General features: G+C 35.0%; 1 protein-coding gene across 8 annotated transcripts in view; it reads right to left on the bottom strand.

Annotated features, from left to right (window-relative positions):
- Positions 1-27,235, bottom strand: part of CPEB3 (cytoplasmic polyadenylation element binding protein 3) — a 95,818-nt gene that overhangs the window by 36,062 nt on the left and 32,521 nt on the right. For 5 of the 8 annotated variants that reach the window (XM_054207216.1, XM_054207214.1, XM_054207212.1 and 2 more), the window contains exons 3-4: positions 25,856-26,015; positions 14,366-14,422 (exon numbers count right to left, since the gene is read on the bottom strand). In XM_054207216.1, the coding sequence (XP_054063191.1) occupies positions 14,366-14,422; positions 25,856-26,015 (217 nt within the window). Of the gene's footprint in view, positions 1-94; positions 9,329-14,365; positions 14,423-25,855; positions 26,016-27,235 lie in introns of those variants that run through there. The other 3 variants (XM_054207213.1, XM_054207218.1, XM_054207219.1) reach the window with 2 other exon arrangements.

Below are 27,235 nucleotides of genomic sequence, written 5' to 3'. Positions count from 1 at the left end.
ATGTTAAAATTGGTAACACCATCTTATCACAAGAGAACTAAATATTTATTTCTCCCACTATTCAGCAAACAAAACATTTAATAAATACTTTTACCTCTTCTCCGCCCATAGCTCCTGGCTGCATGTAAACACAGAAGAAAATTGTCGGTACAGCTGTCATTAGATTTACCTCCAAAAACAAAGAAAAGGTAGCTTCTATCTCTTCTCTTTTTCCCCTCCCACCATAAAGAAGGAAAAGACATTCAAAAAGTGCAAGATGAAATTCAAACAACCCAAGTCAAGAGAAAAAGTTTGAAGATGACCCAGCCAGAGGGGAGAATTAGAAGAAAAAAAAAAAAAACCAAAAACAAAACCACAAAAAAACCCAAGAAAAAAACCCAAGGAACATACCTGCTGTGCAAGTTTTCTACATAGCAAAGGTATTAAAAAAAAATCAGGCATATCAGACTTACAGTACTATAAAATAATAATTTAGGATTATGGTTTTAAGAGGCAATAAACATCATCAACAGTAATCCTAATTAAAATAATTCATTCTGCATTTTATTAATTAGTTGTGGAAAACATATTTTCTGATTATGTTTCAATTTAAATAATTAACCATCTGTAAATACTAAAATCCTACCAAAACAATATGAACGTAATAGCCAGTATGTTCAGACAAATAAAAACAGATTGACAAAATGTCTTTATAACTACCAGAATTAATACGGCATTTCAATAAGACACGCACCAATGACAAAATCCACAATGTTGTGCAAGCACAGAAACATATTTCGTGATATAATAGGAAATGCAAAAAGCAGCATTTTTTGATCGGAAACTTTAGAATACCAGAAAATAATCTGGAAAACAGTGTCTTCTACACAGGGACTTCAGCCTCTCACAAAAGATATCTGTGGTCTTCCAAGGTAATCAAATGTGGAAGGCTACGGATCAGGTAGCTTTTCAACAGAAAGTGAGTTTAGGCAATAGGTAACAGAGCCTTGTTTTGTGTCTTTCTCTCTTCATCACAATACTATTTGTGTTCCTCCTCCTTGCCAACCCCATCTCTTATTTCCAAAACCAACATGATGCCTTCTAGCCCTGCCCTACAGGCCCAGGTTTTAGGTGTGATTCCTTTAGCTCTCCCTACAATCCCCCTTAGCCAACTTAATCTAGTTCCCGCTCCCTCCTTCTATATCCCAAGTGTCATCTACCGTAAAACGTTCCAGTCTTCCCATTTTTCTATTTCCATCTTCATAGCCACATTCTCAGCTTTCCCTACCTACTTTTCTTTGGCCAGCAATTAGATGACAGATCAGTTGTGGCTAGTTAAGACTCATCTGCTAGTTAACTACTCATCTGCTGACTGGTCCCCTGGCTGTCACCTCTGAGTGGCCGCAGGGGCTACTCAGAGCAAGGCTGAACCTCATTCAGCACAGGCACTAGTAACCTCTCTTCTACCTCAAGCCCTGAAGAAACAGTCTCAGACACCATACACCTAATGTCTTTTTCTCCCACTATCAATGAGGCCACAGAAGCGCAACTATGTGAGTTGTTGCAGGATTAAAAAATGTCAAGGGCTATGATGAAGAACCGTTTCACAATTTATGTTTAACATAAGACAGTAGAAGCTCTTTGTATGAACAGCTATTCAGCCACAGTGATGTAGTTGGTAAGCCCCGAAACAGGCACTGCTTCTTGCACAGCAAGTGATAGGGAGAATTAATACAAGAGTTGGCTTTCCAGCAAGAACAAAATTAATCCTCCTCCTTTGAGTTACTGCTGAAGCCATATTACTTATTATGATAGCAAAGAACCACTGTCAGACCTCAGGTAGTAAGTCCTTGTCTTGCTGAACGCACATACACCAAAAAATAAGCATGTATGAAGGTATATCTATCAACATGTTTTGAGAGTTAATTTATTTGAAAGAGGCTTCTCAAACAGAATGCTACCAATCTAAAATAAAGAAGCATTGCTTTAGTATGAGATGAAAAAGACTTCTGTGTGTCTTTTTAAGAAAATAAAACTTTATACGCTTAGTGTAAACATTTAGGCTCTGAATAAGATAGCAGTACGTGATGGGAGAAATCTGCCAAGGACTTCTGTAAATATTAGAATAACCTATTGCCATTCATATATCATAACACTTCTGTGTTATACTGCACTGCATGATATTACTTTCATCTTATATATGAGCTCACACATAATCTTGATATCCATAAAAAAGTTTTACTGAAGGTATATTTACAATTACCTGTAAATTCTAGGGGGAAAATAGTGCAATCCACTTACACAGGAAGGCAGTCAGCCTACTCAGCATTTGCTGATTTAAAAACATTGCATCACATTTAAACACTCAAAGAAGGTGAAGTTTCGCTACTGTTGATTTTATATACGGACACACACATATAATTTGAAAATAAACTCAATTTTATCCAGTGTTTATATTAAAATGTTACATTAAAATGTTCCATTTTCCAGCAAGCTGACATTTATTCAGCACACCAACTTAAGAATGTCAACACACACTTTATTATGTTGCTTACACAGGATGCAAAATAAGAATCTATCATTTGAGACAAGTTAATAAAAAGTACGCATCTTGTTCATAAGTCAAAGTTCAGAGCACAACAGACTTAATAGAAGGTTCATCAGGTAAATTTCATAATACATCCAGTTTGAGTAAATATTTTAGAAAATAAACAATTTAGTCTTGAATGAAGACATTTGGAAGCCAATAAGAAGATTATTGTACTATTACAAGCAATTAAATTGCCTGTGTTATATATCTGAAGTTACTTTCTCTCTTGGGCAATTCCAATGGAAGATAAAAGAAAAGAAACTGGGAGTTTCCAAAAATCTGTTCCCAAAATTGTACCCACTGATGAAGCCACTCCCATATACTGGTTTTGGTGCCAAATATGAACGTCATTTTGCACAGAAAACCACCTCCTGAAAGGTTTCAAAATTCAACGCGCAAGCGATTCTTTCCTAGGTACCTCATAGAGCATTACACCATTAATGAAAACACAGCTGCTCGAAGAAGGGATGAGTGCATTTTCCCATGTAAAATGTGAAATTGTTGTAAGCAGGCACTGACCAGTTGTGCAACTGCCAGCATGATCCCCACCGTGTCCCTGTTTCTCCAGCCCTTTGCAACTGGCTTTCTCTGACAGGTTGACAGTTACATAACCACTACGTCCCAAATTGCATGTTACTCAAATACAAAGGAACAATACATGCTTTTACCTCCTGATAACTCTCCTGAAACTATTAACTCACCTCATCACAGAAGCTGAGTGCATTTTTACAAACTTGAAACTGTATCTCGAAGAACAGAACTCTGAGCTTTTAACAAACAAGCAAAACGAACTCCACAAACCCCAAATCTTGCAATGCAATCAAGTAAATTTAGTGCTAATGCTATTAGAATTCCCAAAAGCCTGCAGCTAAGATTACCCATTGTTGCAATAAATCAAAACAACTGAAATGCTTAAATTTTAATTGCATCTCAAAGAAAGCTATATGAAACTGATGAAAAATAACTTTAAAGGATTGAATTTTATAGATATCTATCTGGCAGTCAAGGGAGAAGGGGTCTGCTGCTGGCATAAGAACGCACTTGCAAAATTATAGGAAGAGCCACAAAACTCTTGAGATATGTGGTTTATGAGATGAGCATAGCTGCATGCCACACAGAAGCACGCAAGACAGCCCTTGAGGATTCAGAAGGAAGGAGTGACCTAACAACCCTTGCCTATGGTCCTGGAAAGGCAGAGGACAAAAACATCCAGTGTGACAAGTTGGCAAGAGAAAGGAAAGTTACGTGGATAAGGGAAGTTACTCTGCTGTTTAAAGTTACTCTTGCTCAGTTAACATACATCCTAAGAACCAAGAACACAATCAAGCAACAAAACATTGCTTACTGTAGACCAACAAGTAAACCACCTTCATTCTTCTGCTCACTACTTCGGCTGGGAATAAGTTTGGGTTTGCCCTGTTGTTTGTGTTGGAAGGTTCCAACACAAAAAGGGACATTGTGTAATTTGTGTGATAAAAGCAAACCACGCAAATAAATAACAGAATTGCACAAACGATTTCTGAGAATTATTATTAGTACGGCAGGTGTTCTGCAATTTATTTGAAAGAGATGAAACCAAGTGAAGACCTACAGAAAAGAAAGGACTTTGACTAAAACATATTCTTATAAACTTATACTTAACATATGTTAAAATGTAGACATAAACCACCTAGCTTAGCTAGAACACCTATGAGAGCTCATATGCAATGCCCTGCTGGGTGAGACCAATGAATTATCCCAACGCGTAGATAAGTAATCAGTCTTCAATAGTGGCACTAGAAAGGGCATGTTAGAGTGGCCACTATCAGTGGTATGTCTCTCTTGTATTACCTTAGCATTCATAGTCTTTGGATGAAACACATTAGGAGGCTCACTCTCACCTACTTCTAATATCTGCATAAAGGCCTTTTGTTAAGAATTTGTCTAATGCTTTTTCAAACCTGCTGATACTATCTGCTTCCACAAATTCCCGTGGCAGCAAGTTCCAGAAGTAAACTACAGAAGCACTTCCTTTTGTGGGTTTTAAATTGATCTGCTGGAAGTTTCACCAATTGCCCCGTTAGTTCTAGCTCTGTGGAACATGGTAAACAGCAATCCTGCGTTCCCCTGTGATTTTTCTAAGGCTCCATCTCATTCACCTTCAGCCTTCTCCTCCCCAAATTGAAGCATTTAGACTTCTTTCATCTCGTGTGAACTCAATACAGTCACAGTAGAGACAGACTATGAGAAGGAAAAACTATGAGATCCAGAGAAAATTGTATTCTAGTAGTTAGCTATTTTGATAATACAAAATAAGGTAAAGCATAGCTAACTGAAAAATAAAAAAAAATTAAGCTTCCAAAAGTGACAGCGAAAATTGAAATAGAACAGTGAAACTGATTATCAGCCTCACAAGCTCTACCCAAGGCTACAAAGAGTAAAAGTTTAAAACCCCAGAGTTATGTGCTGTCACTGGCTTAATTTATTCCTATGGAATAGGATTATTCCATAGGAAGGCTGTGAGAACACTTTTCCACAAAACAACTATGCATGCTTTAGGGCTTGTACTGGTTTACTGTTCTGGTCTCAAATCACACCTGTAACTGGTCTGGCTATACTCATATAAGGCTTGTAGTACACACTGTTCACAATACACTTCAGTTACAAGACAACAGAAAATAAAAATCAGTGGCACTTGGGAAAAATAGGTATCAGTGATGAGTACACAAAAGCTCAACCTAGAAACGTGTATCATCTGACATGATTCAATTAAATGCTGACACAATACGTAAGTACAAGAAGGCGTAATAATAACTTATAGTTCAATATCCCTGTGAACGAAACCTTTGAAGTTAAGAAACACTTGCGAAAAAAAACACCTTGCTTCATCTCCTGGAGACAACAGACATTAGTCATGTGAAACAATGAGTATCCACTCTAACAGCTTAATCTCTAGTTAAGGGTTCGATTTTTATGGATCAGAAACTGTTGGGAAAAGTTCCCCTGGTAAGACAGCTAGCTACACAAGGGAGAAAGTCAGTAGAACAATTAACAAGCTTGACTGAAACACAATCACCTTCTTAAAACATATTTCTTTAACTAAGCCAATCAATTACATGCTGATATTTATTCAACATGTTACTATCACTACCATCAAGAAAATGTTCTGTGTAGAAACTTGAGTATTGTTCACCTACATTAAGCAGATCAAAAGCTTTCAGCAGTTTCATTATGGTTTAATTAATAACTTGTGAGAGAGAACTTTCTGGAGAACCTTTTCAAATGCATAAACCTTATTAAAAATCTGATAGACTTAAGTCTATAAGTAAAACTGAGGTACTTCCAGTATGTTCATATAGGAGATAATATCGCCAAATTAATTTGTTGACTTGTCTTTTAAACCAGATTCTAACAGCAACATAAAGCTGACAAGGTGTGAAAGACCCTCTTCAGACATTTCAGCAGAGGTATGGACAGGATTCATTTGTGCTAGAGCCTGAAGACTGCATGATACTCCTTACTGGAAGAACTCTGTAAAATTAAGAAACTGAAAACACATTTATTGTAATGTTATTAAACTATGTTGGACCATGAAAATATTTTTTACTGGTTAGGCACACCCGTTAAATTTTTTTCTTTATTTTAGATGAACTAAAATGTCTAAGCCATGAGATCTTATCTGCCAACTAAGACAGCGACTTACAAGTTACTGACATGTGATCTCTGTAAGATTTTTTTTTTTCCATTGCTTTATTATACTATGGGATTGGATCTGCACATTGTATATAGATCAAACAGTTAGCATTTCAAGGTAATCATAAATTTGTGAATCCATTAACCATCAGCTCCAAAAAAGTAGATCTACATTCTTTCCATATCATAGCTAAAAGTGAATCTCATCAGGTAATTTCAAATACAGAAATAAGCGACACCATTTATTTGTATTAACATGTTTTACAGAAGACGTAATAGAAAGTATCTTGAGATTTTTAAAAACATTCTTTCTTCACTGTTGGTACTTATGTTGTTCATGCAATAATGTGTCCACAATATCAAAGACACACATTTCAAGGCATGCTTAGACGCTTCTTAAATTGACTTAAAATAGCATTATCTCTACCAAAAAAAGAAAGAGTGAGCATTTACAGATTTGAAATTTTGGAGCTAGAAGGGCTAAAGGAAAGTTTATTTGACAAGACTGGGAACCTCCTTGATTTATAAGGTACCAGAATCTTATTTCTAACTTGGAAAACTCATTTGTAATCTTGAAGCAGTCAGCAGTTCAGAACAATACTTGCTTTAGGACACTGAGCTGTCCAATAATTCTCTAAAAGAAAGGAAAATATGTCAAGTTTTTCCTTTTGAATAGCGGGTCTCTGAAGTTCTTAGAGATCTGTAAGTTCACAAGTGAATTCCAATGCCAGTAAAAATTAATTAATGAACTGAGAGAAGGTGATAGAATCAAGTATAATTATGCAATGTATGCTTGCTATAACAATATCTCTGTAGCATACACCTTGAAGAACTCGTTTTGCTAAAGTAACAAAAAGCAAATGAACAGAATAATCTAGGAACTCTATTTTTATGTCATTAAAATACATAGACTGAGATGGAGCACTTGTGCGCGTATGGTAAGAACCACAGATGCAGGAAGTGCATGCAACACAGTCAGAGTTTCTATCGACTGATTCGAAGATTCCCTTTGGGTCATAATAAAATTCTGAGATGAGGCATATGAATATTGTATCTTTGTAAAGTACTAGACTTCTTTTAAACTTTGGGACACATATTCAAAGTTCCTTTGGGAAACATTCTTGACTTTGTTAATTTCAGTCAATTCATTTGCTATCATATACATAGAAAAAGTTTATTTACATGTTTATGATTTTAAAAGTATCTAACCATTCACCAACCTGTCTCAAATTACCCATGTGGAAAAATCATAGTTGCAATTCCAGCAAGACAAATTAAAAGTTTTCTCTTTGATCACCTGTCAGTCCATGCTACTCTGTCTGAATGGTCAAGGTTATCTAACGAACTGTCAAAATGTGGAAAAAAAATATATAAAAATCACTGAGTAAGAGCTAGGGAAGAAACATTTTAATTAAAAAGGGGATTTTCATACAGTTGTAGGTCTATGAAAAGCAGTAGCTAAAGTGGAAGCAGTTTGAATAACAATTTGTAGCAATCAATGTAAAAAAATTATATGCACATAAATGTAGTTTATAATACATGCAACATTTTTACTAATTAAAATAGGAGTCAAGGTTAACAAGAACAGTTTGCATACAAAGACAAGGCTAATATTTGAACCAGCATGAATTTCCTGTTCACATACTATTTCTTGAATAACAATTTTATCTAGATAAAAAGCAAGCTGATAAACAAACATGACATGATAAAACTCAGTAAACCATGTGTGGGGTTTACTGAGTGTGGGGAAAAAATAAGAATTACATTTAGGAGAATAAGGAATTAAACTTGGTTCACTATATCAGCTTTTGGGTTCCTTGCCATAGGTATGTTTGCACTGAGCTTTACGTGCACAGAAGTCTATTTGCTTCCAAAGAAAGTTTTATATATATATATATTAATCTGTTATTTGCAGATCTCTCACCCCACTTTTTCAGCGATAGCATTTGCAATTATTTTTACTTCAGCATGTTTCAATAGTTGAGATTTGAGGGGTTATTCTTCATGATAAGCAATGCAACAGAACAGCTTGTTTAAGAAAATAATGCTCGCTCTTCCCCTTTTTTCCATGGCTAGTAAAGCTGTTCAGAAAAAAACCCAACAACTTCAATCCTGCAGTCTTTTTAAAGAAGTCTTTGAAAGAAAACATATATTACAAATAAGTTGGGTTTGGGGATTGAGATGAATTACTGCTCATCTAAGAGTGGTTCAAAAGGTGGTTCTCAATTTCCACTGATAGATGGGCTGTATGTGCAGATGGGCCCTGCGATAATTTGGTGGTGCTAGCCTCAGCAGTCCCTTCTGGTTCACTTTTTTCCAATGCTGGTAATGCAAGCGTTACAACAATCTCCCTGATAACATATGCCGACATACATATATAATTGAATCCCATCATCAGAAAAATAGAATCTCCATGCAAGCTGTATGCAGTTAAGGCCCACACAGTGAACCTCAAACACGTGATCAAACATGTGAACTGCATTTGATGCTCAAAACTATTGTTTAAACAGCTTAGGTCTTCCTTCCTTAGTCATATTGAGCAGCCAAGCATCTGTCCAGGAGGGAAGGCTTATCTATTTTCATTTCCTTGTTTTAGCTTAAATAATAGATTAATGATAAAACTCGTATTTCTAACACCCAGGCTGATAGGAACTTCCTTCATATTGCTTCCAATCTACCAGGCCTAATTCTGGACTGCAGTCTCATCTCTTCTACCATCATATATAATGCTTGTGGAATAGCTTAGCAAATCTTGTTCTTAAAATTCCACAGAAAACAGATGGCACACACCCACAATAAAGAGGATCACATAGATGAAAGGAAAGCACATTGGTGATGTTATGAGGCAGGAAAAGTGGTGGGGGAAAAACAAAACACCAAGAAGGTAGTAGAGCGCTACAAAGTTGGATTAAAAGGAAGAAAATTTAAGAAATCTTCCTCTGCTAGAAAGAGACTTCAGCAGTCGTTGATAAAAGATACTGCCTTCAGTAACAGCCAAGTCAGATCTCAGAAAGTGCAGATGCTAATATAAAAAAATTGAAGGGAAGAAAGAAGAAAAAGCATGTTTTATTGCTCCCCTGTCTTCCTCCCCACCCCCCCTTTTTTTTTTCTAATTAAACAGGTATAGGTATATTTGAGATATCAGCTAGCCCTCCTCACAGCCCCCAAGGCACCATCAATACTAACTGTTTGTACAGCTTGTTCTGCAAAACTTAACAAGGTTAATGTATAAAGTGACAGTTCGCACGTTCTGGGACCCTTATGAACCCTGCTGCCTTTGCTATGTCACATTTTACATCATTCATTTTTTCCCTCCAGTTAAATAAACTCTGATCTCTTCACATTTAAAGCAGGTCTAGTTTTGCAAACCTTTTTAGCTCTCTCAGTGTCTTTTATTCCTTTATATTATTCCTTATATGTTAATTAGCTAGTAATACATTAGTAACCCAAGTTGGCAGTTGGGCTAAAGAGCTCAGCAAATTCCTATAGCCAGGTACCAAACTATTAGAAGAGATTGATGCCTCTCAAAATTTAGCTTCACATTTTCCCAGAATATTATCACTACAAAACCCAAGCTTTTATTAGCTATTAAACTGCCAGCCCAAGATTTTGCAAGACAAAAAATAATTCAATAAATGTTCTATTCAGAGTGGTTCATTTCAAGGTATACCAACAACATTGGCAAAAGATTTAAATATAAAATGCTATTTCAGCAACTTGGTTATATCTAAACACTGTATGTGTTTGAAAACAATACATTAGAATATACGAAGAGCCAAGTACAATAGCTCTTATGGAGACAAGGCAATTTAAAAACAAATAGAAGCATGAAAATAAAAAATTAAATTGTTTCGCTGCTGTTACATTTTCTGTCATGGCATGACAATATCCCCACATAATTATTATCTATATTAATGAAACAAGACCAAAATCTCTACACAAACATATAAAAAGGTGCCTCAAACCCTTGCCTTAATGTATTTTTCAAATTATTTTATTCAGAACAAATAGAACTAAATGACACTAATGAAAAGAAGAAAAGACAGTCAGATGGAGAGCAAACAGTACCAGACCTCACAGATGACACATTTTCATATGAGACAAGAATGAACATTAGAAGCAGATGGAACATTTGAAGCCCAACAACAGTGAAAAGTCACTGTACAGAGGAGCTTTAGGAAATACAAAATTCTATCATTTCACAAAGGGGTTTTTCTCATTTGTTGGTTTAACTACCTTTAGTGTAAACTCTTTTTACAGAAGTTCGTTTGGGATCCCAGCAATACAGTTCAGTGCTCCCTTAGAAAGATCACACCCCCTCATTTATTCCCTGGCTCCCTTTTTCACCTTCTAAACTTCTTTCCCACTAAAGCTCATGATTAGCTTTCTGAGTTCACAAGAAGCATTAAAGAGAGCTCACCACCTAGCATGTAAGTGACTATGTATCCATGCTGATCATTTAAGTCCTATTTATATACCTAACTAAAAAGGAGCACGTATTAACTGAATGGAAATCCAACATCTCCCGGACAGAAGCAAATAGGAGTGAATACTAGCAAGTGAAAGGGATAGCGGACACCTTTGAGTTAACTTTGGCAAAGCAAATTAATTTTTTTTTCAGGTTTTTCTTACTACTGTAAACATAACTTTTAATTAGTATTGCAAACATATACTAAAATTATGATCAATAGATGGTTTCTCTTCAAGTTCATACATGAATTGACATAAATAATCAATAATTAAATTTACGTCATATTTCCTCTAGAAATTACAGTATCAATTGTATTTAATAAGGTGCTGTAGATGAAAGTTTATAAAAATTGTTCTACTGTTTAGCTCAGTATGAATGACATTATTAAAAAGTAAACTGATGTCACTACTTGATTAAAAACACTATTTCAATTAGAGAAATTTCAATTAGACCTAGTAAAAACAAAAGCTATAGCTTTTTCCCTTTGCATAATGCTTCAAATCTAAATATTTGCATCGTCCTTTTGTTTAAATTCTCTTTAGGATTATGCTTGGATCTCTGAATTTGAACAGTAGGACCCTAATTCTAACAGAGAAGTTCAAGTGCCTCTACAATATAAACATGCTTATATACATGTGCAACAGTTTGCCTATGTACACAAGCATAATGCCATTAATGACAAGAAGAGATTCATAATAATTATGCATTTAAAAGTAACCTCTTCTAACTCACTAATTTTATTATTTCAGAATTCAGTGCTTTGAGATGATGATGATTTACAGCTTTGCACAATGATAAACAAAATGGTGGTAGTATGCTCTACACTAAGCTCTACTAAACTAAGCAAGTAACGCCTTCCCTCAAACCAAACCACCCTCTTCAACATTTACAGACACTAGCTCAAGACAGTCAGTCAGGAAACAGTTTCAAAAGGCTGTAATCAATAAATAAGAATATCAGCTGAAGTACAGTAGAAAGCGTTGCCATAAAGGATGAGAAGGAGCTAAAGAGACAAACACCCCTCAGAAAACTTCCCTCCTCCCTACAATGCATGAAGGAAAGTTATGCATTGCTTTTGGCATGAGCCTATGTTGTCTTCCAGCTTCAAAAGATTGCATACACTATTAGTGAGAAATTGAGATCTGAGTAATAAATCTTAAAGATTATTACTGTGTCTTCACAAGAAAAGAGAAAAATGCTTATGTAGCAATAACTATAAATAGAATGTGAAGGTTGGATTTGCAGATTCAGCAGACAGTGTTTGGTTTCATAGAAATTATACATAGATATTACAAGTATTATGATTTAAAGAAGCTATATAAATTCTCCAAATTGTTCCAAAAATTACTGCAATGAAATATATCATTTGAGAATTTTTTATTTTATGTATTTTATTTTTTTTAAACCCAAACCACAACCATTCCAGCAGAGGAAAGAGCATTTCTTCTTGGACTAACTTTCCTTAGTATATTTCCCCATGGCAAAGGTAATGGATCACATGGGAATGATATAGTTCTAAATTTCTCAGTTTTAGCTGCATACAAAAGAGGACGTAAATCACAGGAATTTTTAAGTTTATATACTTGGATACTGGCTTTTATTCTCAGCTCTTCAAAGATTTAAGAGCAAAACCCAACAGGTTTCACAGTTCAATGATTCTAGCTTCTGGGCTCTTAGTAATGGCCAAAAATGGTGTGGCCTTACCTAGCAAAGAATGGGAGGGAGAAGAGATGCAGGAGAAGGAAAATATATGGAAACTTATCCAGACTTTGGATTTGCGCTGAATTTAACTCAAAAGAACAATCACTACAATTTCACATAAATTGCATATTTTTGATTCCACATTTTTGTAAGTCTGTAAACAGTTAATATTTCAATAAACCCATAATATTTAAAATACTATAAATACATAAATGTATTTCATTTAGGTCCCTCAGTTAGCTATGCTAATATTTTAGCCATACACCAGGACTATTTTAATAATTATTTTTTATAAACAATTACATTATATAGCTGCTGTAAGAATTCCAGAGGAATTAGACACAGAAGAAAAAATATTTTCTTAAATATTACTTCCATTAAAAAGGCAACTTTTTAAAGTTTATCTAGCAATGACAGAAATTGGAACAGAAAATATTCACCCACTTAGGATAGAAGTGAGTTGTCACAAAATGAAACAACCCTGATTTGATATAGTACAGTATATAGTATAGCTTTTTGTATCAGTTTTTCATTCCCATCTTTTAAAAATCTCTATAAGACTCTGTAAGAAATACTGCTATATATTCCATAGAAACTGTCAAATTTTTAAAAGTAACTCAAAATTCAAACATAATCTCCCATCTGATTACTATGGCAATCAGCTTATTGAAATGCCCATGTTGGAACAACAAACACATTCTGAGACCAGAATTCATGTCAAATAGCAGCAGACTGTACTGCGCACAACTTATTTACACACACCTACATCCACGTGAACAGCTTCCTCTTTTAGTAAAATATTTAATTAAAGGGAGCATTTCTCCCAGTTAATTACTTCATTTCTCATAATTTCATGTGCCCATAAGAAAATGAGGCATATATGCTAACTATAACAACAGGAACTTTGCTAAATATCACCTCACCATTAGCAGTGTAAAACTAAGAAAAGAAGCACAAGCAAAGTTTAATGGGTTCTAAAAGCTGGCATTTAAAGTCAAATGCTGAAACCCTTGCACCTTGTCTGTTACAAATTTTCAGCTCTTCACGTTTATAAATTATTTTTTAATTCTCTTTGGTACTACACAAAAAACTGCAGTTTTCAACTACACACAATATAATTTATATAGACAGTGCAAAGGCAAAAAATTTTAGAGAAGTTAGTAAACTAACCCTAACACCTCTAATACAACATTGTAAGCAAAACCGAAGGCTTCAAAATAGTTACTGTTTCTTAGGATTAGAGACAAAAACTATGCTTTGATTTGAATAGCTCAGTTCTAGGTTATGCTGGTGGTGCCTAACACCCCACCCCCCCACAACATGATATAAGGCCGTCTCTAGAGCTTACAGATACATCTTTGCAGGTTTTTTAATGCATATGTTCATGATTGGTTGGGTTTTTTTATTGATTTATTTTTATTTGCCAACACAACCAAATGCAATAATTTCTCAGTGAAGTTCAGCCCCATGCTTTTTCCTCATCTTTCAGATGTCCAAATATTCTCTCCAGTCCCGTCTACATAGTAATGTTTTACGGAAACCAACAAAGTAAACTCCATCAGTCAATGTAATTGTACGCAAAACTTGTAACAACTCATCCCAACAAGAAGAAATATGTCTTGAGACGTATCAGAAATTGAAGTTACGGATTTAACACACACCCCCACAAAAGAGGAAACAACAGAGATTGTTTTGCAATGTTAGCTATAAGCAGGCTTTATTTGTTCCAGTGGAATAAATAAAGCTATTATAGAGCTAATATAAAGAATCACCAATTCTACCAATAAATCAGAGATAATTGATTTATGAAAAGTATTTTAAGATAGTGCACATAAATTTCTATGCAAATATTATTACACATATTTATGTCTGACTGTACAGCTACGTACACAGTAAATGTAAGAAATAATATTCTACATGACGACATGAGTCACTAGGTATTAACTACTTACTATTAAGAGCCATGATATTGTCTGTTCCTGGATGATGGAAGTTTATTCCCATACGCCCTGCAATGTAAATAAAAGCTATTTTTAATGTTTTTATTTCAAAACTGAATTCATAAATATGAAAAATAGGTAAAGGGGATGAACAGTCAGGGTAGCTGAATCTTCCATCTACTGAAGAAAACTTCCCAAGAATACACATTTAACACTGTAGTACCTTTAGTGTTATGTACTTAAAATACTGAAAATCACAAAATAAACAATGAAATAATTATTTTTTAATACATCCCTTTGCTTTGTACTAGGAAAGTATTGCGTTTACCCTTTCAAAATAAGGCCTCAAATTTCAGCCTTGCTGCAGTTTAAATAACAAATACAACATTACAAAAACTCCACTCAATTGGTAAAAATAAATCACTATTTTCCATACTACCTGTGACACCAGAAGCTCTCAAGTTAACAGATCATTGGAAACAGAGTGCTGCTCACCCTGTTTTTGTATTCTTCCCTAAGAATCTGCTATTGCTTACTATTTGAGATAGATAGTGGGTTGGAGTGAGTGTTGTTCTTATGAAGTACATTCATATGTACTTTGGAAAATATTTATTCTTGTCACATATTATTATGGGACCATCATATACAGAAGCTTCACCATGAAATTCAAGTGATCTCTGCTGGTGCCAGTTTTCCAGGAAGCTAGAGAGATGCAAAATAGTACCAATTTTCTCAGATGAGATTTAACAATTGAAAGGTCAGTTTAAGAACATCTCTGATGACTTCAAGAACTGGAAGTGGGAAAAATTCACACACGGTTACTTTGTTTCAAAGGAGACTTAGTCTACTGAACTCTATTTTTACCATCAAAGCAAGAAATTAACCTACTCTACTACTCTTCAGATTAGTTTTAGGTACTGTTTAACTGAGATGAAGCATTAAAAACTTACCCTGAAAAAAACTTTGTAACAGGACTTAATTAAACCCCCCTGAAACAATTTGAAAGCTGTAATTGATATTAGTCCTTGTTTGGAAAAAGATATAAAAGGATCTTTATAGCCACATAAAAATTTATTTCCATTAAGTAATGTAAGTAACTTAAGTTACTTACAAGTTTTGTAATCCATTTCAGATGCTCTCCGTACCTCTAGATTTGTGGTTAAGTTTGGGAGCTAAGGAAGAAGGGAGTTCACATTTCTTCGCTACATTGGCACTCAAATATGGGAGCTCAAGACCCGCTGACTATACTGAAGAACCAATATAACCATTAAGTTCCTGTACGTCTGCAAAACCAAGTTTTAACAAATAAGCTTTGACAAAGCAGAACTAAAGCCACGCTTCTCCAACATTTTTAGTTCCTATCAGTAAGTTAAAGCCTTCTATTTCCAGTCACAGAGACTGCTGTGCTGCAATTAATATTCTTTCTGAACACACATAGCATGAAGTTTCAGTACACTTCTGAAACTAAGTCATAAGCAGTTTAAGAAAAGCAAATATATATATTTTCTTCACATTATAATTTTCTCACTCTTTTAGGAAAAAAGGACGGCCACAATAGGACTGCGAAGCAAACAGCACCTCCAAAAAGAAGTGGGGGCAGAAGGAAGGTAAGTATAATCTCCATTTTTACTTTACAACTCCTTGAGCAAAGCTTCTTAAAGACATCTTAATTTACTACTTCAGATTTCCTAATTACAGACAAAATTCTCCTATACATATTTTCACATTAATTTGGCACTGCAGAAACATTAAGGCTGCTATTATTTCAGTTAGTATAAGCTTGTGCTAAAATATTTCAGAATCTTGCTAGTTTGACATGGGACTCCCTTTTCCTTAACAGCATATTAATGAGCATGATCTTACAGGTATAATTTGTAAGGAGAAAAGGTGTATATAATAATCTATACTTGTAAACTAATACTTACAATAGAAAAAAAGGAACAGCTGTGAAAACTAGAGTAAAATTTGAGTGCATAAGGCTTGGATGGGCCCTTCTCTTTTTCCCTTGCTGAAGCTGAAATAGAATCGTATCTGTGACATCTGGGTTTGTTTTTTTCCTCCCTCCAGGCTGTCACTGGACCAGGTGCTGCTTGCGTGACATTTTGTCACCTGCCCTTGGCCTGCTATTTTTAAACAGTTCTTGTCAGCTATCTTTTAAGAGGAGCAGAAAATACAGAGCAACACAAGCAGAAGGACATGTTCTCACACTGAGCTAAGCAACAGCGTGGGATAATTCTGTGCATCCTCAGAGGTCCCCTAATACAATTCTATAGAAACAAATTAATGGAATACTTTCAAAACACACCCATATTAAAAGCATTCAAACCAGACTGGTAATGCACCAATCATCAGACAATTAGTTACCAATAATTATATAGCTTTTCATATTAGCTACAACATTTTAATATCTTGCTGTTTGAAGCAAATTATTCAATTGAAAAAAGAAGACATATGCAGATTACAAAACTGCATAATTACCTAAGGAACAAGAAGAGAGCACAGAAAGGAAATTAAAAATTTATTCATTTAAAGGTGCAGTGTGAAACTGTGAAATGTAATTAAGAATATGTACTTTCAAGGACATATTTGGGTTAAACACAGAAATGACTATCAGAAAACAATCAATTTTAAGAAAAGCACATGTATGCTACCTGGACCTTTACAAAGTCTATATAAGCACATATTTCTAATTATAGTTTTAAAACACAATCTCTGGATGAAATTTCTACTTTTCAAGAATCTTAAGCACAATAAGCAGAAACACAGAGAAGTTAGAGCACAGAAGTTACAGACTCCAGCAGTTCACTGAAGTCATAAATAGGAATCCTTCCAGTAACAACATCCCCAGTACTTGTATTCAGTGTACATCTGCCATTTTCAGTTTGCCTGTCTTGGTTTCATAACTATCTACTGAGTATATTTTCAATTATATGCTTTTACGACACACACCTATATTACTGCACTTAGGCTGCAACAATAATCACTCTTTTATGTAAATCTTTTCAATTCCTAATTTAAAAAAAACCCAAACGTCCAGTTGTATACTTCTTACTGTAAACACTTCAGAGTATAAACAAGGGTTTAATGATTCTTGTATAGCTCTGGCTGATCCTTTGCATATCTTATGTCATTAAATTCCTTAAATTCTCTCTCCTAACAGCATTTGGAGAGACTTTTCTGGCTGTACTGACTAAGTGCTCTGCTGCATGTCCAATATCATGGTTGTCATGGCAGAGAGCCCAATTCCTTCTTAAAGCACATCTCAAGTATGTGCATCTTCTCTTCTGTATTACATTGGAAATAATAAGATGTTAAATGGAATTTAATTCACCTCATTCTTTGTGGAAAAGAGTCATGATTTCGAAACAGCTCTGAAATCTTTCCAATAACTCAAGAAAGTATACCCTTCCCACACATTCATCTATTTATTAAACCTTTCACAAATAGATTATCTGTTTTTTCTTTTTTTTTTAATTGTCTAGATAATTCCCAGTTAAATGATCAGTTTTGGGAAAGAATGTTGTTCCAGAAATAAGAAACCTGGATATCAGGCACAGTTTTACCACTATTGCGGTTCTTTCACAGTGTCTAGTAGCAGGCTTACCTACTGTGGTCCCTTTAATCTCAACTTTAAAATCCACTATTTTTAGCAGATATTCAAGCTTATGAGCACAATCTGTTTCCAACTAAGTGTAAAACTGATCTTTGATTTCATCTTTGTATATATGTGCTGGTATTATCATTATTTTCCCCTGTCTGAAACAAACACCAGGGAATAACCAGTTCCAGATCTATAACTACTGGTTTTGCTTTAAGAGATTTCTGAATTCATTTTCTCTTCTTAAGTGCTCTATGGTTTTTTGAACTTGTGACATCCTAATCAGCCCCTGGACATGAACACTCACTCAGTGAAGGAGTTTTAAGATTACAGTTACCTATTCTCGTCATTTTCATCTTACAATCAGCGTTCCAAGAAACAATGTTCATTGGTTATATATTGAGTAAAACTTCTTGCTCTGTTATACCTGATGGCTTTCACCAATATTGACCACTTGTACCAATTCAGCAACTGGTATTTGGCATAAGATTTGCTAGAAAATAGCAAAGCTGGCCTGCTTTTGACCTGTCCTGAACTCACTGGGAATGAGAACTTCCTCTCACACAGTTCTTAAGATCATTGTTGATATCAATTACAAGTTATGACTAGAGACTCCAGTGGCAAGGTCAAATGAAACTGGCAACAGGACGAGGTCTGCTATACTTCCTTAGTAATAATACCTCCTTTATAATTCTTACCTCTTCTATCAAATTATTTCAAAGTTGGTGCCAACGAAAGGCATTACAAACCAGCAATAGTTACTTGGATGGACAGGTAGCAAGTTGGGTAGAGCAAAGTTTAGACACAGAAAAGTGCAAAAATCAAAGCAAGACTAGTATTCCCTCAAACGTCTGAAACAAGAATGTTATTTTGACCCATATGTATGCAGGGGTCTAGTTTACAGCACAACCTAACACTCACACACCCCCCCATACTCCAGCTCAACCATGACTCTTTGCTCCTTTATTCACATACAGCCAAGCAGCATGAAGCATATATAAGGATTTTAATCATCATTACCTGAAGAGACCTCAGACCATTCTTTTTCCTCTTCCCCTAAAAATAGAGACACCTGAAACCTATGCTACACTAACTCAACATAGATGCCCAAAACAATTTCAAAAGCAAGAACTATGTAAGCAAGGGTCTGCATAAAGAATTGTAAAAATAAAATGTAACTCTCTGAAGAAGTTTGTTGGGTTTTTTTCCTTTTTCTTTCCCCTCCACCATGTCCTTTTTTTTTTTTTTTTTAAGTCTATCTGACATTTGTTAACACCCATAATTTAAACACTTACTGGTGAGTTGCGTATCTTTTACACATTAACATACTCAGCAAAACAAAAATACTATTGTTTACCAGAAGGGAAATATGAAGAACTATTAGAAGTTATATACTTTAGTATATAGAAGTATATACTTTTACTGTGCAAATACATACTGTGGCAATGTGAACAGAAGTGTATAATTATCAGCTACTAGTATCAGTAATAAAGCTTGCTGATACTAACTTCTTCCTATCACTGACTAAAGAAATATATGCCATCAGTAGAGAAAGCAACCTATAAAATATAACAGCATATACATATTACAACAAAATGCACTCTTAAGAATTAAATTACATTGCTCCAATAAAACACAAAGGCCTTGCATATATTTAAGTAGCGCAAATATTTTTAGCTTGAATATTAGTACTTTAAAAGCAAGACCTGATGAAACATAAAAAGAAATTTGGCTTTACTTGTAAGGAGTAGACAAGTATATATACACATATACCCATTCTACATGTTGTTCTTGAACTGTACTCAAAAGATCAATACTGGTATTCTTATTGATCAGTTGGGGGGAAATAAAATAAACCAATATGAAAGCAGACTTTTCCATTAGCAATCTATGCTAAAATATACAAAACCCCCCAAAATAGTAGAGAAGTGAGTTAAAAAAAAAAAAAAAAAAGAAGCTTTAGGTGTCTGTGAGGCCAGTCTTCAATAGTACAATGAAAAAAATCAAAGTAAAGAGAAGGAAAAATTGATATCTGTATCACCACTCCTTAAACTAAACAAAGCAAACAAAAAACACCCCAACAGTCCTGCCCAAAACAGATTCAGCAGGTCAAAGACAAGGACATGCTGGATTGGGAAGTATGATCATTGAAGGACACACTTATTTCAATTTAAGAGATATGAACCATTTAATGGTCATATTCTGTACTGAAAAAAATTATTAGAGTATTTTCTTAAATAAGCGGGGTTTCAAATGGAAAAGAAACAGTATGTTTCCTGCCAAAGGATTAGCTTGAGTGGCCTAATTTGACACACAAATAGATGTGCAAACACATCTGTATGCTCACGCTGGTTTTCATGTGCATTTACAGAAAGGTGTCTGATGAGCGTCCAGATTTTGAGACACGCTGTTACCATGCTCTTTTTTCTAACTAAAGTGTTGCGAAAGGCTCTAACTGGGTGGCAACATTTCTAGGACTGAGATGATAACATTTGTTCTATTTGCACGACCTTTGTGTTCAGCTGCAGACTGCAAACACAAATATGATCCACTCACCTTCACTTTTCTCAGGTCATGTGGCAAACTTTCTGCTTTGCTTACAAAAAGCTTATGAACAATCAGAGCTGAACAAAATCTGGTGGCATGTACTGAAGTTAACTCAAGATCAAATTAGTTAGGGGTTGGCACATTACAAAGTTTGTTTCCATTCTTATTTAGAATAAAACCCAAATATTACAGTTATCTACAGTAACAGTAAATTTAAAGTAAGTATTTTGAAGGGACATGATTTCTCTCCTCAATTTATATTTTGATTCAGTTTCATGACCTGTCAGTAGCACATGTGCATAGCATATGATCTAACTCAGCTGAAATATTTTATTTAATTATTTAAAAATAGAACAAAGGCAGCTGCTAGTTACTACCGATCAAAATATTTTTTATAGATCAGAATGGCTCTGTTTGTGTTGTAATGCAATAGTTTGACACGATTAAACATTGCAACAGTGACATGTTACACCACAGACAGGAGACACTTTGATGCAGGAAAGAAATGTTTTAGTCAGTAATAAGTAGCATCTACCCATAGCTATTCTGGTAATTCAGTTTTGCCCTACTACATTAGGTAGAAGCAGTACATAAATACCAACAGGTTACAAAATGCTGCAAACATATCCTTTCCTTGTTAAAGCAAAACTCTCTCCCATATTTTTGTAGTGTATAATATATTTCATTTGTAACTCAGAGAATAAATAAGACAGTTCAGGAAAAAAATTCTAGAAAATATTGTACATTTCTGTCATATAGGCCTGGTTATGACTGACAGAGGGAACAATCAGACACCCTTGGCCATATACAAGTAATTCGTCTTTAACTATAAGAAGCTTAACTATTCCTTTACTGTACTTTTTTTCCTCATTTTTGAAAGGAGGAAAGTATTTATGAGTATTGACTGAAAGAGATGAAAAACATTGACGCTGGGCTTGATGGCAGAGAAAGCAGGTAAGGAAGTCTGCCCAACTGTCTTGTGAGAAAAGAAAATGAGACTTCCTTTTTTATTAGTTTACATTCTTTGGATCTCAAAGCACATAGATGGTAAACAATTTGTAAAGTTACACAGTTCCCAGCCTATGAGGACAGAAAGAGTGGAACCTCCAGCAGGGTACGCCTATCTGACAGGAAACGCTGAGAAAAAGAAGCCAGTGTTAGACAGAAACAGAAGAGCTGACACTGAACCTTCTCCCAAGACTGAACTCAAGATAAAATGCAACATAGATGGATAAGCTGGTAATTTATCTAAGTCCAGAAACCCCAGAGCTAGGTATCAAATCTCTCTTATAGCAAGAAACACCCAAAAAGAACTAAGTGACACTAGCTCTCCTAGCTAGAGAGCACCAAGCCAGCCTGCCAATCAGACTGAGTTAGCACACACTCAATATAAGTAATTCAATATTGCAAGACTGAGGATCAGTTAGTTTCTGCTGCACTAACAATCCTTCAGCCTTTCTCTTGTTCCACACTTGGAAAGCAACACTCCCCCCCAAAAGTCACTTAATCACATGCCCTCTCAAGGTCAAGTGGATCATGCTTTAAAAAGAGTGACCTGCTTTGGCGACCTCAAAATAACTCAATTTCTATGGCCTGCCGGACAAAGTCTGATCATACCTCAGACTCAGAGACGATATGAAGCTTCAACTACTACAAAACAAGAGGACAGACTTTCCCTGTCTCACCCCTGAGCTTCTCCACTACCTCCACTGAACAATGCAGAGCATAAGGAACTTGTTCCACAAGATGAGAAGAAAATATCCCAGAATCATTTCAATTTGGTCTTCCCATCAGAATCTTTCATGGTTAACTCTCCCATCCACATTCTAATCTAGAGTTCTTCCTCTATATCCAAGATAATTTTTTTTTTTTTTTTTTTTCAAATATCTGCTGGGATGTGAGGGGGCACATATGTCAAGAGGGGCTATGTTGCAAGCAAAGTTTCAAACTTCAGATAAACCACCTGCAATATTTTACTAATGAAGCACTAGACAGTGCTTCTAAAAATGCACATTTGCTGAAGGCTTTGTGGCCAGCAGCAGGCTGAAATGATACTGAAATAGCTGCACCGGCTTTGTAACATGCACTGGAGGCTCCAGGATACATACAGCTTTTCTAGAATTAAATCTTTTTGTGTTTTCAAAGTCAGAGGCTTTTAGCACTCATCTTTTCATCCCTTCCATTTCAAAATTTGGATAGTAAATGTAAGGCCAACTGACATGTAAGCCCTGTTAGCTAAAATTGTTTGAGAAAACAAGGTTTGTTTATCAAAAGGTGAACAATTTTTAAAGGCATTTGAAAGCCATCTCATTATTTTTGTCTGGGGTTTTTTTTTTTATTCTTAGGTTTTTTTTTAAACAGGACTTTTATGGTTGTTTTAGTTTCTGTCTACACAAGAAAAAGCTGCATAAAACCTGAGAGGACAGTCAGAGATGCCAGAGGAAGGAAAGATTTAAAGGATAAAAACACACCCAGTTTACTATGAAAGACAGAGGAGGTAAAATGAAGAGGAAGTAGCTCTGAGATTTGGTTAAGTTAACAAGATTCCAGGAAAGAGCCACTGAAATTTTTCTCAAGAGGCATTCACACAGGAATGTCTATGAGTAATCAAAAAATCAAGCTGAAGTACCTAACAAGTATATGAAAAGCTTCAAGGTGAAAATAGATGAAAACGTAACAATGACTTAAGAAACAAGGAAAACCAAGCAGAGTTGATCACTTACTTTCTCAAGGTGATTACAGACTAAAATGTGACACTATTTTTAGGGGGACAGCCAGAGGAGAGTAGCATAAATAAGAAAAAAACCAATTGAGTTTAGAAGATAAGATTAAGTGAAATCTGAGGAAGGTGCAGAGGACAGCAGTTGAAAACCTTCTGCATCTTTGGTAGAGGAAACGCAGAAAGTTGGAGGTACAGGGGAAGAGTCAACACCAATTTTCATGGAAAAGGGAACAATGGAAATGCAATAGGAAAGTGATTTGAGGACTGGATCAGTATTTGCAGAAAAATAGTTGGATTTTTATGAAAATGATTCTGTTAAAATAGTAACATAGATCTGTTTAGCACAGATGAAGACAACACTTCTTGGAAGGGAGAATGAACATGTCCTGAAATGGCCACTCCTACGAATAATGCCAGTCATGCTGCATAGTGTGAAGACAGGAGTAAAGTGCATGCTAGGTCAAGTCAAGGCTGGAGGTTAGCAAAGTAAGCCCTGGAGTTAGAGGGAGGAGGAAAAGAAAGCAAGACAGGGAATTAACTATATTAATGGGGAAAAAAAAAAAACAGCTGGGCAGAGACAGAGTAACTAATAGTAAACAAGACTTCTCCAATAGTTACTGGACTGGAAGAGAGCTAAGTAACAAGGCAGGAAGGCCAAAACAGGCGAGCAGCACTGAGCAAGAAAAAGAGCACATCCAGTAAGTGACAAATGTTTGTTACAGAAAAAGTAAAGCTAACAGTCTCACTGGTGGATGGAAAAGATCAACTCAAATTTTACAATTAATACCCAACTCTTTGGTTTTACTTTTTGAGTAGAAGGAAACAGTTCCTACTGCTTTCAAATGTCCATTTGAACTAGTCAGTCTCCTACATAAACTGATGAGCTAGTAGAGACAGAAATACTAAGTTTGTTTTGGAAGGGTTACTTTTGTTGAAAAGCATGAAAGATGCTTAACGAAACCAAGAATTTCATTTCTACCTCATGTAAAACACCAACATTAAATGGCATTATGACACTCAGGTGCAGCTGCAGAATATGCCACTTGCAACACTTACATAAACTAGCTCAGCTGAGTATTGGAAATTATCCTTGATAGAATGTCCAACAACACAAAAGATAGATTTGTACCCATTATTATTTTATGTGCTAATATTCTGATCAAAAAACATTTTTAAATGGTTATAAAGAGACAATAATGAAGCTATAAGCAAAATTGCACTTAAATGATGTTGAAGTCTTTTTCTAGAGTAATACAATTTCTAATCCAACTTTCTCATTTTTCCATGCTCAGGTCCATATGGAAATTCAGTCTTTAAAAAGTCTCAATTTGTATATTTAAATATATACTGATTTTAAAAACATGGAGTTTTCGCTAGATTATAATACATTTAATAAGATACAATAAATACTTAAATCTACTTAATAGCAATTTGGATTTTATTTTTTTTTTTTTTTTAATACCAGCCATATGAAATGTATATCCAGCAGAAGTCTCGATTTTGTTCAGCTTGGTTTTTATGAGCTTCAGGTTAACACGTATTTTGGAGGACTATGATCAGAATAGATATGAGACAGTATTTCTTGCCCTTTTGTACAGCTGAATAATGTTTAAAGACACATGAAAGCTATAGCACAGCAAATTTCAAGATAGTAGTGCAAAGAACAGGTTAAAAGAGCTGAGAGCACAGAACCTGATTTGGTATGGTTGTAAAAACCTCTCTACCCAGAAAGATGGTAAAGGCACAAGACCTTAGATGAAGAAAAAATATTTTTCTGTATGTAATACATAAATGAGGGGGAAGCACACAAGGCAGTCATGACATCGGAAAAGTACGCATATAAGCATTAGCATTGTAAGTGCCATACACAACTAAATTTCTTCTCTATCAGTTCCAGTGTCCTCACTAATTCTTAGAGTTTGGGAATCATTTCTAGCTCAATACTTCCTTTGTATATGGCTTACTATTAGCTTCAGTCTTCAAAGTCATCAAGAACGCATGTGAGCAAGAATGTGTACCTATTTTTAATCTTAACCAATGAAAGATTAAGACAGACAAGTGTGCACGTCTATCAGGAATGTTTATTCATTGAAATGCTGCCGCAACCTTTCACTATTCAGTGACACTATTTCACTATCAGCTAAGTATTAGAAATAGTTTCATCTCCAATGCTACACCTGGCACCTGGTAGAACACACACAGTTTAGTAGTATAAATAAAACTTTCCCAGCACTTACCAACATCTAGCTTTTGGTTCCTCCTAATAATCTGAAATCCAAATTAAGATAATGTTTTTTTTTTTAAGAAAACCTGAAGCAACTGAAAAGAGTAAGCTTGATACAGTGGTTGTTTGAGTGCACATTTGAGTGATTGCAGCAGGAGACCCAACTGTGCAATTTGCTGTTACTCAAAACCAAGGTTCAGAAATGCCAGTTAGATAATATTATGATTGTGCACTTTTAATAAATCTATACACACTTCACCTTATCTTCCTACAGTAGAGATGATTATCTTAAGATGGGAAAAAAGTTTTACATAACTGACAACTCATTCATTAGCAAAAGATTACAGCAATACTGAAAAGCTGATTTTTGTTTAAACATCGAGCAAGCATGGACATATGAATATTCCTAACCTGTAAAATGATTCCTCCACATTATATCAGCGAAACTCATTGGTGGGCCACTGGGAGGGTAGTGTTTACCTTTCAGAGGCTCATGATCAGTCCTTATCATATCCATTAAGGAATTTTCCAAAGAGTGCAAGTTAAAAGTGTCATAGGGCCTATTCCGGTCCTAGAAGGAGAAGGAAAAAAAAAAAAAAAAAAAGAGGAAAGAAAGACTGTTATAGAAAAAATAATTTTCTAACACAGGCTCATTTCTTATTTTATAAAACTCCAGCATCCAATTCTACATTTCTTCTTGATATAATTTTTTATATTACAAAATAATTGATAAATATAAGCCTACAGTTGTTAAAATTATACCCTTTATTTTGCTACTGTTGCTTTGACCAGCACAGCTTGTGAAAAAGCAGAGGCTTTTTAATTCTCTAAAAAAAAAAATATATACACAAACAATAGTTAATTAATCATTTAAATAATAACTTAGAAATAAAGCAATATTAGTGTTCACACTGGAGAAGTGAAATTGCTTCAGAGTCCAGAGATTTTTGTTTTACAGCTTCATCATCTGCCTTGTGTCACACTGCTACCTTAACATCAGAGCAGAAAAAAGCAATGCTGAAGATGCCAGCAAGAACATTTTTTCCAGAAAGTACCAAGTAATTCCTCAAATGTCTAACATTAATCTCACAGGTTTAAGGAAAGTACACTAGATGCAAGACAAAACAAAAAGCAAAGTTAGGATATGCAACATTTTCGGACTAGGGCACTCAAAAACCCAAGGCAAGGGTTGGGTGGTATTGTTTGAATCTCTCATTTTTCATTGACTGTAGTTCAGCTTCTGTTTATTTAGTAAGTAAAAAGGAAAAAGGAGGAAAAAAAAGAAAAAACCACCTACAAACAACCTATAGCAGGCCTATTAAAATAACCAGTTTCAAAGTTGAGGAACAATCTTATGGAAGGAACAATCTACCCATGCCCATGTATCTAGAGTACTGTAACGCAGTAACTAGAGAGCATAACAGAATGGTTCCCTTGTTGTAGTCAGACAGTTTCTAAAAAACATTTGTTTTCTTAATCTCATCACTATCATTAAGAAAAAGGTAAAGCACAAGTATGTAAAAGATAGCAGTTTTTCTTTGTACACTGTATTATGATACAATTAATAAAGAGTGGTCTAACGTCTACTGTGCAAACTGAAACCGTCGTTGTAATATGCCTCCAAAATTTCTGGAACATTTTCCACATGCTGGTTAATACAAGATAATCTTTTTGCTTGAAAGAATAAAATTTAAAATCTTCAGACAAGAAGCAGCAGTATCCATAGAAAATTTAACACAAGTTTTGTCTTAATACGTATTATTTCTCTTGAACGTTCTTTTTCTTAGGATG

The sequence above is a fragment of the Rissa tridactyla genome, chromosome 6, assembly GCF_028500815.1.
Source record: "Rissa tridactyla isolate bRisTri1 chromosome 6, bRisTri1.patW.cur.20221130, whole genome shotgun sequence".
Classification (NCBI taxonomy): domain Eukaryota; kingdom Metazoa; phylum Chordata; class Aves; order Charadriiformes; family Laridae; genus Rissa; species Rissa tridactyla.
Note: the sequence above shows the minus strand (reverse complement) of the source record. Positions and strands in the feature narration are given on the sequence as shown.